General features: G+C 39.1%; 1 protein-coding gene across 4 annotated transcripts in view; it reads left to right on the top strand.

Annotated features, from left to right (window-relative positions):
* LOC101162908 (nck-associated protein 5) overlaps positions 1-16,712 on the top strand; it is a 155,881-nt gene that overhangs the window by 83,129 nt on the left and 56,040 nt on the right. For all 4 annotated transcript variants that reach the window (XM_020708326.2, XM_020708329.2, XM_020708323.2 and 1 more), the window contains one exon: positions 10,861-10,994. In XM_020708326.2, the coding sequence (XP_020563985.1) occupies positions 10,861-10,994 (134 nt within the window). The remainder of the gene's footprint in view (positions 1-10,860; positions 10,995-16,712) is intronic.

Raw genomic sequence — 16,712 nt, forward strand, 5'->3', positions numbered from 1 at the left:
GTTCTCTTCCATGACAAAAATGTTCCGTTGGATTTTTTTTTAGCTTGGAGATGGGAGTCCGTCATGGTCTCGCCCTTTGATGCCACTCAGAAGTCCATCAAGCGCAGGAAGCCGGGTTTTCCTGAAACGGCATGTTGGCTCGTAAAGACAGCGCCGCCTGCTCTGATGAGGTGTTGTGTTTGAGGGCTGTGCTTTCTTTTTTTAAAGATTACGACGGCTGGAAGCGGCTGTGTAAACAACACACAAAAATGAAGGAGCCAGCTTTGAGAAAAAAGCAAAAAAATCTGCAGGATTTTTTTGGTCTGATGAGCCGTGTTCACACGTCTGTGCACGTTTGAGCTGATTGCTGCATTGCATTCTTTCACAGCTGGATAAAGATTTGAAGATTTAAAGTCTTTGACGGCAACGCACCAATGTAAAATCGGATTCTTTTTTATTTCACGAGGAAGATGTGGCAGTAAAGTGAAAGGTTAGAAAAAGCTCGAAAGCTGTGAAAAAATTTTTAAAACTCGAGCCATTCATTTTGAATACAACATTTTATATTTAAAAATAAATTACTGTTGCACAAAATCTCAAACAGTCTTAGATTTGACTAAAAAAGAACTTGAAAACCTTTGGAAAAGCCAATGGTCTGGGACTCCTAGTTGATGATATTCTATCAGGAAATCCTGAAGGAAATTGTTCCACAATGATTTCATGACCTAAAGCTCGAGAGCACTTAGGGTGCTTTAAGGACTTTAATACCATGGTCTGGGGGAATTCTCGATTCTGATTGGCTGCTGGGTGTGCATTAAAAAGGGATAGTGCACTGTGTTAATGCACTCCTAAAGAAAAAGTTCCGGTCACACAGCTTATATGTTCTATATCACTGCGCTGGCTTCTTTAAAGCAGACTTTTGCTTCATCATCTGGACAAAAGCAAGCGGTAAGAGGTGAACTTCCTGTCTGAACTAATGCTTTATTTAATCTCTTGTGACGACCAGCATAAATGTGCCTTTCCTTTGCTGCTGCAGTCGAGATCTGAGGACGTAGCGGCCTTACCACGTAACAAATTGTCCGCTTTTTTTGGAAAAGAACAATCCAAACCAAAAAAATAACAAGAATAAAGATAAAAACTGATTGAATGTTTATGCCTTTTGTAAGTGATGGTACAAGTTGGTTAATGGCACTTCGTAGAAGCCTGAACCTTCCTCCGCTTCGTGTTGGATGGTTCAGGCTTCCACGGCATGCATTCATTTTTGATAAAGCATATTTCATCGGCCATTAACCCTTACCAATTTATTACTTCAAGGCCTCAAAGATTGTCCTGCGGAGTTGGTTCAAATGTGTATACAATGCTAATACTTTCTCTTATTCACCTGGTTTGGTTTGCTTTCACAAACAGCACTCATAAAAGTGAACCAAACTTCCTAAATTATTCATGCAATTTAAAATATCACTCACTTTGTGCGGATATTTCCAAACCTAAATGCGGACAAAACCAGGTAGGCCTGTTAATCCTGTGGTAATAACATAGTAATAAGTGCCTGTACCTTTTTTTTTTTTTTTTCTTACATTTACTCTGTTAGACATTTTACCACTTTTTAATGAGACCTGCAGCTTTGGTTTTAAACTTAGAGAAGTTTATTAACCGTCTTGGTGCTCACATCATTTATATCCTCTCCCTTAAACCTAAGCCACAACTGCCCTGTTGGTGGATATGGGCAGTCTGCATGGGAAGAATGGGTAAAGCTGTACAGGGCACGCAGGTGTCCTGCACAAGACTTGCATGTAGATCACTTGGTGAGCCCCTAGAGCCAAAGTTTTGATAGACAATCAGAGTGTAGTTTATGTTGGCATCTTATAGGCTCTTACGTATCATGTGCACACCCCATGTGAAGGGTGTTGGTGCTTTATGGTCAGTAAGGGGTCAGTATGTTCGCCTTACTAAGGACTGGACCGTGGCGTAAAAACTGCTTACGACAGCCCGTCCCGTACAGCCTACGTTTGCCGAACAAATACTTCACAATACACTTACCACAAATACAACAACGTTACAATCCATATTTAAGTAAACTGCAAAAAACACCTGCACACCCCTTAAGATGCGGCCGCTCGTCTCTACAACCCTCCACAGGCCGACCTGAAAACTCTTAGCATATATAACTAAGACTTTAGTTCTATAAGTATGACTCAATTAGGCCTCTCACTGTCAAGAGGTGGCAGGTTTGCATGTTTTGCAAAGTACAGGTGAGCTTTTAAACTCTCCAAAGAGCAAGGGCTATCCAAATTCAAACAACCCTGGTATGGATCAGAGACAACACTCCCTCACAGTCTTTCAATGTATCTAAACTCCAAAAGTTCTATGAAGTGAAATAAAAAAGAAAACCCCTTCACAAATATGAGAAACGTAATTTTAGTTATCACAAACATTTAGGTGCATTTTCTGCCCCTAAGGGTGCAGCACCAGCAGTTGTAAGGTTTGGGGGCAGTTACTTTTTACAATATATAACCTGGTAATTCTTTTCCTAATATCATTTAAAAAAATACTAGTATAAATAAGTGATTGTTTAAATCAATTTAGATGTGATATGCTTACACTTACAAATGAAATGGTAAGTTGCTTTTACAGCACATTTGTCATTCGTGTTAAAAAAAGGAGTAGATGTGTTTTCACAGGAAATGTTCTAAAGTCCTGAAAACTCAATGTTCTTTCTGTTCAAAGAGAGGAAGACACCCTCAAGGGTTCACTGACTAACGCCTGCTGGTTTTTCTTGTCCTGACAGTGATTTATTAGCGTTTAAATCATGATAAAAATCATTTTTGAGGCCAGTATCTTCTACAGGATGGTGTGCTTCCAGGTGATACGAAAGGGGGAAAAAAAAGAATCTGGGCGGAGAAAAGATTTTAGTCCTGGTGGTGCTCAGGGTGCTGTCAGCTGTTTGGAAGGACGTGTGACAGCGTGGAGGTTTGGGGACTCAGGTGTCATCTCTGCATAATGGCTTTATCAGCTTGGGACAGGAGCAATCGGAGAGACGGGGAGAGCCCAATCAATCGGAGTGATGAACAGCCAGGTCTAAACCTCCACACCGGTCCTTTCTTTTCCTGTCTGCTGAAGGTTTGTGTGGCTGATGGACTCAGAGAGTGTGGGTGGGTGGGGGGAAGGTGGAGGGATCTCCCCTGGCAAAGATAAATGGGCCAGTGGTATGATTTAGCATATTCCTGGGGTGTGTGTATTATCTGCTGCAGCGCCCGTGGCTGTCTGATGCAGAAGTGGGGCTCTCTAATGTAGTGGCTCTTCATGATAATTGAATTGATGGAGCCCTGCGGGACTCGTGCTGCAGTGAATAAAAACCACCTCAAACTTCATTTTACAGGCAACAAATCTGCTTTCATTCCAATTCTATACAATTAGTTTTACATGTATTCATAAAAGAAAAAGAAGAATTAGTATTAAATACTATATATATTATATTATATTATAATTTATTATATTAATAAAGTATAATACAATTATTTTATATTAAAGAATTATAGAAGAAGAATTAGTTTGAGCCAAAAAATAAATCAGAAACATAATTTAAACAACAGGGCAATATTTAGAAGAAACACATAAAAAACACAAAAAAAAATCTTTTATAATGTACTTACTTTTTTTGCTTTTGTTTTTTGGTTCTTTGTGTAGTCCCCTTCTATTTATATGGAAGCCTAGAGAAGCCAAACATAAAGATGATTAAAAAAAATACACATTTAGGTGCCTTGCAACTTTTATTACAGAACACAAAATGTGACGAAGGGAAACGTGGCACTGCAAAAACAGGCCCGGTAGAGATGAATAAAAAAATTCTTAAAATAAAAAAGAATTTAAAAAAACTGCCAATGCGATTAGAAATATAGTCCTATTAAGAATTCTTACTTTAAGAAAACAAATTCTTGCTACTAATACATGTTTGAATATTTTCCTTTTGAAAAACTTTATTCATAAGATTAGTTTTCATGCAAGACATATTTTTCTTTTTCTTTTCCTATGATTCTGTTTTTGCAATGCAGAAATGCATTTAAAAAAAAACTGGGTAAAACTTTTGAAATATAAAAAAAAAAAATACTTAGATAATATTTGAAGAGGCACATCTAATCAACTTTTCTATTGAAAATTAGCCCCTTATAGCTCTAAATAGGTGCAGCTATCCATACTTCTGTATCTAAAGCTACAAACTGAACAATTCCTGAGTAAGTCAGTTTTTCTAACAATAGTGTTTAAAAAAAATTCTTAGGAAGTTGAGGAGAATACAACACATGACTCACAATACTATCATGTAATTTTATAGTCACAAATTTTGTGTGACGACTGATAATTTGCTGTCTTTTTGTTTCCCTAGTATTTCTTAGAAGGGCCCCAAAAAAGGGATGCAACTATTTCAAAAGATCTTTTGGACCATTTCTTTTTTCAGATGAGAACTGTCATTTTCTAGGACATAGTTCCTGCAGAACAGCAGAAGTTCATTTAAAATGCGCCTCTGGGTTGTAGACAGAGATACCCTGCTCTATTGCTAAGAGTTTTCTGTTTACAGGCTTTCCCACTAGCTTATACCTCACAAGCCCAACCTAACATTACCAGTACAACAAAAATGGCTTAATTGTCTTTCTATATGCCCTCCATCATCAGAAAAATGCCACAAGATCATGTTAAAAGCATAAAAAACATTATTTTCATTGGAGTGCCTCTTTAACAAAAGACGCCATTATGTTTAGTAAATATTCGAATTTAGCTAGTTTTTTCTTTTATGTAAAGCAGTCTCAATTTTGTAAAGCAGTACATTATTTTCTTGTTGGATTTTTTCCGATTTTCTTTCCTTTAAAAATTGTGTTTGTACTTTCCGATTTTTCCACATCATGCTGGTACTCAAACGCCTTCATTTTTTCCAAAAAAATTACAGCTTGTCTTAAAATCCGGAGCGTTTTATATATAGATGAATTCTAGTTGGGTTTACTGTCAAAATGCACTGTCAAAATGTTAGGCTGTTTTTTTTTTCTTTTCAAAGTCCAAACAAGGTTATGTGTTATTGTCAATACACTAATGCTACTTACATGTATTGGTGTTAAACTGTGTTTTTTATTTTCCCTGTTACTAACTAGGTTCAGATTTAGTGTAGTCACAGTAACGTTTGTTTGAATGGTATCGGTCTTTTTTTTTTCATGTGTTGCAAACAATGTTAGAAGTTACAGGTTTATGATTATGCTAACATTTCTAACTATTCTAACGTGGCTAATGTAGAGCTTGTCACAAACAAGTTCTAAAGTTGCTGTGAATGTCTGAAAGTTTAACAGACTGTCACATTTTTCTCTGATTCTTTAGTTTCCCTTAATACGCCTTATAGCTTGGTGCACATTTATGACATATTTTTGAAAATAAACCAGTCATTGACAGTTTGCTTTATAATCTGGTGCTCCCTAGATGGCGGAAAATACAGTGGCTGTCATCACATTAGGAGGTTTCTTGTATTAACATTTTATTTTATATTAGCTTTTGCAAAACTTTTTCTTTTTACTCGTTACTAGAATTTTCTTTCTTGTGTTTTTGCATCTTTAGGGTTCCATACATTCGCTTCAAGGATCCTCTTTAAATGGTCTGCTGCAGCCAGAAGGCCAAATCCTCCTCATGTTACACTTTCATCTAAATACAGTCCTACTAATACTACCCCTCCCACGCACACACACACACACACACCAACGTGCACACACGTACAGAGCTTTGTGGCATGTTTTATTTATGAATGAAGAACCTGCGCGCTGCTTTTGTGTCCCTGATGTTTGCTTTTGCAGCGAGCCCCAGATCCGCTCCCGGCCCCTTTGATTAGTCAAAGAGCTCTATCTGAGTGGGAGGGGAAGGGGGGTAAGGGCGGGTGGAGGGCCTGTGTAATGAAGAGATTATTGGGCCCCGCAAACTGTACCCCAAAACCCTGCACTCATGCATGCACAGACAGTCCGCTGACAATGCCATGCACTTAACCTGATACAAAAACTGCCTTTTATGGGAGACTGCACCCAACACGGTAAAGCAGAAAGCTGTAATTAATTTAGAGTCCTTGGTGGATCTTGAAGGGTACAAAGTGTGTGTATGTGTGGGGGGGTTCTTAGATGGATGAAAACCACCTAAAGACATCCGCTCACTAAACAGAGATTCCTTCTGGACCACGGAGACCATAACGAGGTTTTAGATGCACAATTGGGATTTACGAAGCAGTTGTGAAGGCAGAATGAATCACTACGTGTTGATAGTAATGAATTCTCCTCAATCTAGATAGGAACATTTGTTATCGAGCAGGAAATGAAGTTGGCCTGAAGACAGCAGAGGTCAGCTGTAATCCTGAAAGCTCCCGAAATACGGCAGCCCAAAGCGTTTTATAGATCACTCCCCCTCTGCTCCATTTGCCTTTTCTATCCACTTTATTGTTTGACAGCTTTGTCTGAGCTGCTCTCTTTCACTTTTTCCCCCAGCGTTCCGCTGCCCTCTACTGGACAGCAGCAGAACTTCAATCCGTGCTCCTCAAACCACTGAAAAAGTGGGGATTATCTTTCTGAATGGTTGGATTTAGAAAAGTAAATGTTCTCACAGCAAGTTGTAGGGGCGTGTTTGTAGATCATTGCACCTCTGTGTTGACTTAAGATACTGTCTAATGGCGTTTCTCTGTCTGCAGTGGGGCTCTGAGCAGAATGTGCTTCCAATTAGCCACAAAAAGGCTTGACAATAAACATTTCAAGCAAGAAAAACTGGCCACATAAAGATATGGTAATGTTAGATTTAATGACTTTTGGCCTTGTAAAGGGGCTGAAATTATATTTTGAACAAAAGCGACTGTAAATCCGGCATTGTTATGGAGGTTGTTGGCAGGAGCATGTCAGCAGACATGCAGGAGTTGGTGGTTTATGCCCGGGGCATTCGTGCAGGGCTGCAAAAATCAGGAATAAGGCTACTGTGCTTTTTTTTAAATTTATTTATTTTTGTTGGTGGAAAAAGAAAAAATCCAGGCCAACCTGTAGAACAATGAACTTACACATCAGACACGTTGCTACTAACAAAACAAGTCACTGGTGGCTCATATAGAGGGAACGCTGCAATCTAAAATCAATAAACCTGGTTACTATATAGATCATTGGAAAAAAGATTTGGCTTTGACCCTTTTTGGCTAAACAGGTTGCTTCTTTACGCCTCACTATGACTTTGATTTATGACACGCACACCCCCATACTCCCAGCATGCTCCTTAAAGAGCTCAAATTTATGGCCCAAGCAATGAGCAGTTTTAATGGTGACATGGGCTTGATAATCCATCCCACTGCCTGTTGTAATCTGCATCTCTGACAGAAATCATGATATAATGAAATGTGAGGTTGAAATCGGCACAGCATGTAGCTCCTTTGGCTTCAGAGATGTGCAGTTTTAGAGGTTTCTTTGTTTTCTCTTTTTTTCTTTTATATTTTTAGTACTTTTTTCCACCACTAGATGTCCCCATGATGCTGGTCCGTGAGAGCAAAAATGAGAGACAAAAACTCCAGCCCTGTGCTATCTTACAGGGTCTAAATGACCCCATCCTTACATTGATGTGTTATCCCTCCCATGACGGTGGACAGGATTTCATGTTTGCCATGATGAAAAAAAATGCTAAAAAATAATTGAAAAAAATCAAGTTCAGCGCACTGTCTTGAGAGCTCCAGAGATGACCCCACTCCCAATATTAACGTGCTAGAGTGAAGGGGAGCATTGGCTTCCTTTGTCAAAATTAAGGACATCTGTGTCCATTTGCTTCCCCTGCAGATGATAAAAGGACTCATAAAACCATTTATATCTGGACATTTTTTTTTTGTTTTTTTATGATTTTGACAGTAAGACTCAAAAAAGTGACAAAAATTCAAGATGCATTTGTTTTTTTGGGGGGTTTGTTTTTTTGTCATGAAACAGGACTACTATGTCAGCAATATTTTAAGCAATTTAAAACTTTTTCTATCATCTGACGTATAGATTGCAGAAGATTAAAACTCAAAACAGGAAGACTTTCATCTGTAATTTTTTTGTCCTTACTTCAAAGCAGTCTGTACCCATGTGACAAGATTTCATTTAATTCCCTTTACTTTCACATCATTTGAAACTAAATTGTCTTTTGGAAACATCAAAAAAAATTCTATTTTGGGCCATTTTCTCTAATACTATGTGATTTATTATTGTCATGTTTTTATTTAAGCTACATTTTGATTCATACATACATACATACATATATTCTCATTTACCACTAGGGGTCAGTAGTAGATGCTACTTTTACAAAACTCAGCAGAATTATGCTTCTTTGCCCGTTTCTAAACATTTAGTGTTTTAATTTTGACACTTAGAATTAAAGTAACCTGTTCTAACTGGTTAATTGAATCAATTTCTGTCCAGAGCATAGTTTCTGCAGTTGTGGGCGGGACTTTTGGCATGAAGCAAACCACTCCTTGTTTCCCTTTTTTGAGAACTCACTATTTACATGCTTGCCCGCTAGCTTACAGCCCCTCACACCCTCTACCAAAATGCAACTGAATTTCCTTTACATATATCCTCCATCATCAGACAAATCCCACAAGAATATGTTAAAACACCTAAAACTCTATTTTAATGTTCGCAATTGTTAATCTTTCTGTAGGTTGCAATCTGAGCTTTTGCCAGTAGGTGTCACTAAATCCCGTGGGGTGTATTTATTAAATTAAATTTTACTTTATTTATCTCACAATGAATTGTTCTCTGCATTTGGCCCCTCCCCTGGGGGAGCGGTGAGCTGCAGAGAACCCGTTCTCGGGTGACAACAGCTGGCTGGGGAAAGCAGGGTTCGAACCGCCAACCCTCCTTCGGTTGTTGGTCAACCTGCTCTACCACCTGAGCTAAACTGCCGCTAAACACGCAAAAAGTGATTTTCAACTCAATTTTTTCACGAAAATGAAAAAAATTAAGCCGACTCCTTGGACTCACACCCATGTACTTTGCAATTTTGTGCAAGATTTTGACAAATACTTGATCATTTAAATGTTCAGGCAGGGAAGGGCAGCCAGCTGCTCCTTCATAATCTGCAAGCAGCAGCAAATGCTTGGCTTTATGGGGAATCTGCAGAACTCAAACAATAATCATCGCTCATTTTCTCTGTCAGCAAAAAATTTCCGACCAGTTGCTTTAAGTTTCAATGCTCCCTGAAAATTCTAAAAAAAACTTGTGCAGAAAGTTAGGAGTTTCTTCCAGGTTTTGCTTTATTTTAATTGGAGAATAAACTTCTGAAGCTCTCTAAAAGCCTGGGTTTACAATTACCTTTCATTAGAAATACCTGCTTAGTGATGGGACTACTAATTTATAAAGGAGAAAATAAAAGTATATGTCAAATTTGAGATATTTTTGGTTATTTGGTGAGTTATTCCAATGTTTTGTGCTTCAAAACTCCCTAGCCCACGGTATGATGAACTGCTCCATCAGTCCTAAAAACAGAGGAGCCGTGAGTTGTGCGTGTTTCCATTAGCAACACAGCACGAGTAGGGGCTTTTGGAAAGAACGATTTTGTATTTTTAATCTTGCACACTTAAGTTGTTACCTGGCCAGTTTTGATGGTATTTGCTTTTAGAATAACAAAAAATATGCTCGAGGAAGAAAAAAAAATCACCAATAAGAGGTACCAAAAATTTGTATTGATAGCTTGTATATATTATTTTATTATTGGTATCGTATTGAATCTTAAAAGTGTGGATTCACCCATCATTATGGGCGTTTGAACGCGGGCTATCAATGCCTGTGTGAACTTAGCATAAGTCTGGCCAGGCACAAACCGCAGTTATTAATTTCTCCTCCATGATCAATTTTCATTTCATTGCAAAGTGTTTTGTACTTAGAGCCCGATAACAATCATAAAAGCTTGTGTAGCTATCCGTGTGAATGCACAAATTTTGAATGTGAAAGCCATAAACGTGAGTTTACGTAGAGTTTTCATTGGAAGTGGCTGCTTAAACGCACGTTGCAGAGGCCGGTGTGAACATAGCATAATTCTGGCTCGGCTCCAACCGCAATTATTTCCTCCATGATCAATTTTCAAACAGTTGGCACTTCCTTTAAGGAAAAAGGATGCCATGTATGCGTCACTGCCAAATCCGAGTCTGTGATTGGTTAAAGTGCAAGTTGTTTGACTTTTTGCATGTAGGGCTCGAAAACGCATTAGAGTTTTGAACGTGAAAGCCCAAAACGCGCATTTATCCGTGTTTACATCAACTTTTTATTAGAAGTGGCTTCTTGAACGCCCGTTGCTGAGGGCGATGCATAGGTAGCTGAACAATGGATGGATCAGATGAGGCTGAAGTTACTCTTAAAAAACAATCAAGCCTTTGCAAAGTTACCAAGCAATAACTCAGTAAGGATAAATGAAAATAGCAGAGGATGGTTATTAAAAAACAAAGAGTGCAGGAAACAGCGAGACTCTGGAGGGATGTTGTTTGACATTTTGTGTGAACCTTCTGCCACAGAGGCAGAACGAGTGGGAAGTTCATTCAGAGCACTCTAAAGCAACAACTCGCGTCCACAAGCACAGCCAATTTAAAAGTCTAAATGTCATTGTTGCCTTACATGGGATTGAGCTGAAAAAAACACACAAGAATATGAGAAGAAGCGCTCTGCTAGAGCTTTTTGTCACAGATGTTCTGGTGTTCAAGCTCTGGCATCCTGTTACACTTTTTTTTTTATTTCTGGCGAGGTCAAAGATCAGGTCTCATCCCAAAAAACAGGAATATCAATGGTGCCCCTGTGGGCCGTAAAAATGGCGGCCTTTGGAGAACCCTTTAAGCCTCAGGCTGCTGTGAGTTAACAGCTTTTCTCTTGTCTGCAGCGAGAAAAGTTGATCCACGAGCTAGAGGAAGAACGACGCCTGCGACTGGAGAGTGAGAAGCGTCTCCGGGAAGTGACGGAGGAGTCAGAGCTGGGAAGGGCGCAGATGATTTCACTGCAGCAGCAGTTCTCCAGGTAAAAAGACCTTTAGGGCCAAGAGCCCACTTTTGGTTAGAGGCCTCAAAATGGCTAACGACTATCTGACTTGAGTGGAGAAAACAATTATCTTTAGATTTGAAGTTTGACAAACACCGCTAATGCAGACATCAACATTACAGTGAGTGTATGAAGCTTTCTAATGGTTCTCATGATTCCTTTTTCCTGCCACTTAAATGTAGTTGAAATTTCCCTATAAGCCATCTGCAATACATAATAATCAGCCAAGAAAATACTCTTAATGACAGTGATGCTTGGCTGTATTGAGCTTTAAGAAACCCTGCATTTCCATCACCCAAAGCAAAAGCTTTCGACCCGGAACAAATTCAATGGTTCTGTTGCTTGCAGTAGGAATCAACAAGGCCTCTAAAGGGCAAACGTTTTCACTTGCAGCTCAAACTCTCTAAGCACTAGTTTTTGAGAGATGGTCTGAAAAACCATTAAATAGTACCTCAGAAATGAAATATCCATAGCCCTAATTTAAGGTAGACTTTTGGATATACAGTGGGCCAAAAAAAGGATTTAGTCAGCCACTTACTGTGCATGTTCTCCCACTTAAAAAAATGAGAGACCTGTAATTTTTATCATTTGTATACATAAGCTCTCAGAAACAAAATGAAAAAAGAAAATCCAGAAAAATTCCATTGTCTGATTTTTAAATAATTTATTTGTAGATTATGGTGGAAAATAAGTATTTGGTCAAAAACAAAAGTTCAAATCAGTACTTTGTTATATACCTTTTGTTGGCAATGACAACAGTCACAGATTTTCCATAAATCTGCACAAGGTTATCACAAACTGTTATTTTGGCCCATTCCTCCATGCAGATCTCCTCTAGAGCAGTGATGTTTTGGGGCCATTGCAGGGCAACAAGAACATCCTCCAATAATTTTCTATAGGGTTAACATCTGGAAACTGGCTAGGCCACCCCAGGACCTTGAAATGCTTCCTATGAAGCCACTCCTTCGTTACCAGGGCAGTGTGTTTGGAATTGTTATCATGCTGAAAGACTCAGCCACCTTTCATACTGCTGTTGAAAGGAGATTTTCATTCAAAATCTGACGATATATGGCCCCATTCATTCTTTTGTTTACACGGATCAGTCGCCCTGGTAGATTATCTACTCATTTGTTGCTATTTATTATCTGTTATTAATTATTTTTCTTACTTTTATCTTGTTTTTTGAGCTATGGTAACAAATCAATTTCCCTGTTGTGGGATCAATTAAAGTACAATCTGTTTATCTATTGATTCCTAACAAATGAAAAAAAATCTAAAATTACCTAAGAGTAATTTTAAAAAAGATAATTTTTAAGGTTATTTTACCAAAGTAAAAATACAATATTAGCATTAGCATGGCAAGTCTAATATGTAAACATAAGTATAAGTAAATTGTTTCGTCATTTGACTTTTTGCTTTAAGAAAGCCATTTGTTAAAAATGAGACAACAGATCAAACAAAACTTTTAACTAGCAAATAAGAAAACTACTAAGGCTTGTGATAAGCTAACAATACAAAAAAAGCAGGTATTTTGAATGTAAAGCATTAAGATTATACTTTGATGGTAGATTGATTATGTAAATCTGTTGTGGCACTGATGTTCTTTCTGATTTTGTAATTTCAACATTCTGTTTAGGTTAATCACAATTTAATCAGTCTTAGATAAGTTGATTGTCGTCCCTTTATAAGGTCATCTGACATCTAAGGTGATTTAAAACACCTTGCAAACTTCACTTAGAAGGATTTTAGAATCGTTTGAGACATAAACTCCAGCTCTGAGTGTTTTGAACAAAACTTGTTACCATAACACAAAAACAAGTAATTACCATTCATGTGAGGGAACCTGAGAAACTGGAACTCCCCTTGTGATTGCTGTTTGCAATTTGTCACTAACAGTCACAGCCCAGCAAGGTAAGGTCTCAATATAGAGTTTGGAGATAGCTCATGCATCAACTTGAATTGAACAAGCAGTTCTCCTGTAGTTGGAGCCACACAGGTCTACAGAGTCCTGACCTCAGTCTGATTGAAATATTGTTAAGGGATATGATGAGCAGAATATCATTCAAAGTACCGGATAGGAGAAAATATTGTTGTACATCTTTAGTGTAAGGTCATGTGTTCTCAGATAAGACATATTTATTTATGGTCAATACCTATCTTTTATTTTGCCCTATAAAGGAATCTCCTTTTTTCTTTCTGTTGCTCTTACCATTCCCTCTAATTATTGCCATGGTTTTCCTTTTAGTAACTTGACCTTGAAATAAACCAGAATGATTGAAAGCGAGACTCAATACGCCAGGAAGTGTTCAGATAATGCCCTCCTCCTAACTTTCCATACGCAGGCTGCATGAATTCGCTCTTTGTTGCACATCTGCTGAAGTGTAGCAGCAAATCATAAGTCGGAGCTGACAAGATGCCATAATTAGGCGATAGGCATTCATCCCTTTACTTGTGCGGGATTTCACATTGACTCCTTATCTTCTCATTAAGTTGGGAGAAAAAAAAAATCTTGAGCAGAGTCGCCAACAGGGAACGGTATGAAATATTAAACAGCCGTTACCGAGATTTATTGCATGTATAAAATGTTCCATTGATGACTTTGGTGTTCCTTTAGTTCCTGCTAATTTAAAGGTCCTGTAACAAGACAATTTTAAAGGCAATTGTTTAATATAATCTCTACAAGTTAACTTTCTTTCATTTGGTATGTCTTGAGGAGACTTGTAGCCTCTGCTATGATCATTTAGGGGTCATTCCCAAGGACCCGTGGTCACCGTTCTGTAAATCATGACACAGCTCTACATAAACCTGTCCGGAACAGATCTTTATCATCGCCTCTGCCTACTGGACCTGACTATATGCTCTATTTTGGATTTGAATGATGACTAGCCAGATGTGGCACATTGTCCAACACAGTTACCAGCACTGGTTGCCAAGAAAGTGTGAAAAGGTTTGTGGAAATACACGCCAGTTCTGCTGAAAAAACGGGGTCGTCGCTACAGCAGTTACAGCTGTATTTTAGGGGGAGCACAGGTGTTTTGCAGTGTTCTTAAGGCTTGTATGACCACATTACGTGACGTAATGGAAAAAGAACATAGCATGTATATTGTGAAGTGTTTGTAAGGATAATGTAAGTTACATGCACTTATGATGTACGAATGATGTTGTGATACAATGACCTTACACCTATCTAACCCTAAACCTATTCATGAGTAAGGTACGCGAACTGGCTCCTTACTCACCGCACGCAAGAGCTTCACGCATGGCATGTGTAGGTGATCAATAAGTGCCCATAGGATGCCCACACAAACTATACCTCAATTACTCAATTTTTTAAATTCTAATAGTCAGGCTGTGCACAAGGAGTATGCAGTTATCTCTTGAACAGCCCTAACGAGCCCCTTGTGCAGTGCGCAGGGTTTTGGGTGGGTTTGAACAAAGGAAAAACCTGTACAACACACGTGCGTCTCACCTACTTCCCCTTATTTAATACTTGTTGTTTGAGTGTTCCCAACAACCTGTCGCTAGCAGCATGCCCAAAAAAAATCTGCATTAACATTCACACTCTACGGGTTTACGAACGTCTACAACCCGGATATTTCCTGCAAGCCACCTGTGTGCCCTGTAGAGATTTACCCATTTTTTTATCTACCTGTAAGGGCAGTTGTGACAAAGGCCTAAACTGGATGCAAGAAAAGAAGGGATTTTACTGGAAATCCAAAGTTTTTGCAGTAAGCAACCTCAATTTTATATCTTATCTAACCAGCTAGCTACCCAAATTCTCTAAATTTGCAGTTAAGAACCAAATCTGTAGTGTGTTTCCTGCTACCCAGCCCCAAGTGGATTAACATGCTTATGTGACAGCCAGTAATCTGTGGCATTGGTGGCAGATGGGACATTAGTGTGGTCACTTTAATAAGCAATTTCCACACCAGTAAACAGATGAGGAAGGAACAAAGGTAGCTTAGTCACCCAACTGCCTTCCCATCAACCTTTGCCCCAATAGCGGCTTTTGCAGCCTCAGCTTGGTGCAGGTTTTGCACCAAGCTGAGGCAAATATGACGTCAGCCTGCAGCAGTCATTTGTATTTCTGTTTGGTAAACCCCCTTCATCCACGTGCACTGATTGATTAAAGCGGGTTATTTGTGGTGCTTTAAGGTAATAGAAACCTTCGCTTAACAATGTGTCAGTGGAGATAAGACCCACAAATCATGTTAAACGAATGTCCAATCGTTTAAACAGACCGGGATCTGTTTGACCTCAGGCCATAATTGATTTGTGTATTGTTAATTAATTGGGCTAGTGCTTTAAGTCATGAGCATGGGTGGGAAATCGGAGGCCAGAGAGGGGATTTTTGCAGGAGACAAATACAGCAAATCTCCCAAATGTGCTTTATACTGCAGAGCAGTCAGGTTTGACTTAATCTTTTTTATTGAGCTTGAGGCTTTTATAAGATAAAAGTAATGAGATGGTTGTAAGGGGTGTAATCAAACAGCATTATCCACACAAAACAAAAAAATCTGAGGATTTTTAGCATTGAAACTCTTTAAATGGGAACCTTTCTTCCACTTTCACACCTGAGATCCAATGATTCCACAAGAGGCTGAACTTCAGATAAAGCTTGTCGCGCACAAAAATACCCTCCCCCAAGCAGTTGAGTTTTTACACTGTTTTGGGTCACATGTCCAACCCCTTTTGGCTTTGGTCAACCACCCTCCAACCCCCCTTCCAAAGGATTCCCCACCATTCGCAAGGCCTGCCGTCGTTAAACTCCTGCGGATTAGTTGGGAGACTCGGCAGCCTCCTCAGCCCACCCTGGGAGTCCCATAACTCAGATATTTAAGAGCCCAGACAGGAGAGGTTAGTTTGGAGGAAAGATGGGCGCACTTCAGAAGACTTCAGGGCTTCAGTGAATGAGAACGGTAAATGAACTGCAGAGGTGGAAATAGAAGCCATTAGTTGTACGTAGATGTCTTTCCTGCAAGGACTGTCCTTGTCCTCGTCTTCACCGACACTCTGACAGGATGACCAATGAGCAGAGGAGAACAAAGTGGGGGGCCCTGACTCTAGCCTGAAGATGAGAGAGACCGTTTTAAGGTAATGAGCTGCAGAGATGTAGTCATATTTCAGTTTTTCAGTGATAATTGTTTATTTCTATCCACTGCGTTCAGCTTTTGCTTGCTGGCTCTAAAATACTTTCTCTCTTTTGTGAATTATACATCTCAAAAGGAAATAAGAGAGGTTATTGAGGGTTATCTGTAGCAAAGTGGTTTTGGTTTGATTACCAACCTTGGTAATAGATAAGTGTTCTTGGGCACGTTGTTTCATTTTTTGATAATGGGGAACACATATAAAGCAACTTAAGATTATAATTGCATGTCTTAGTATTTATTTATTTACATTGTTGTGAATCAGGACCAGACAAAAAAAATGCAGCTTGTAAAAAAAAAAGTTTGTAGTTGTCACGTAGACGCTACAGTCGGCGGGCCAGAAGGTGCCTGCTCCGCTCCATTCTGATGCATCCACTAGTAGACAACTAGATCCATGTCCATCATCGTTTTCTTGGCATCTGACTTAAATTGTGTTTGCCCCAACATTAGTAGCCCGTTTATTGTGCCAGTTGTTTTAGGTAGGGGTTGCAAGGGGCTGTAAGATAGCGGGAGAGCGTGTAAACAAACGGGTGACAGAAAGTGGAGGTGG

Source organism: Oryzias latipes, chromosome 2, assembly GCF_002234675.1.
Source record: "Oryzias latipes chromosome 2, ASM223467v1".
Taxonomy (NCBI): domain Eukaryota; kingdom Metazoa; phylum Chordata; class Actinopteri; order Beloniformes; family Adrianichthyidae; genus Oryzias; species Oryzias latipes.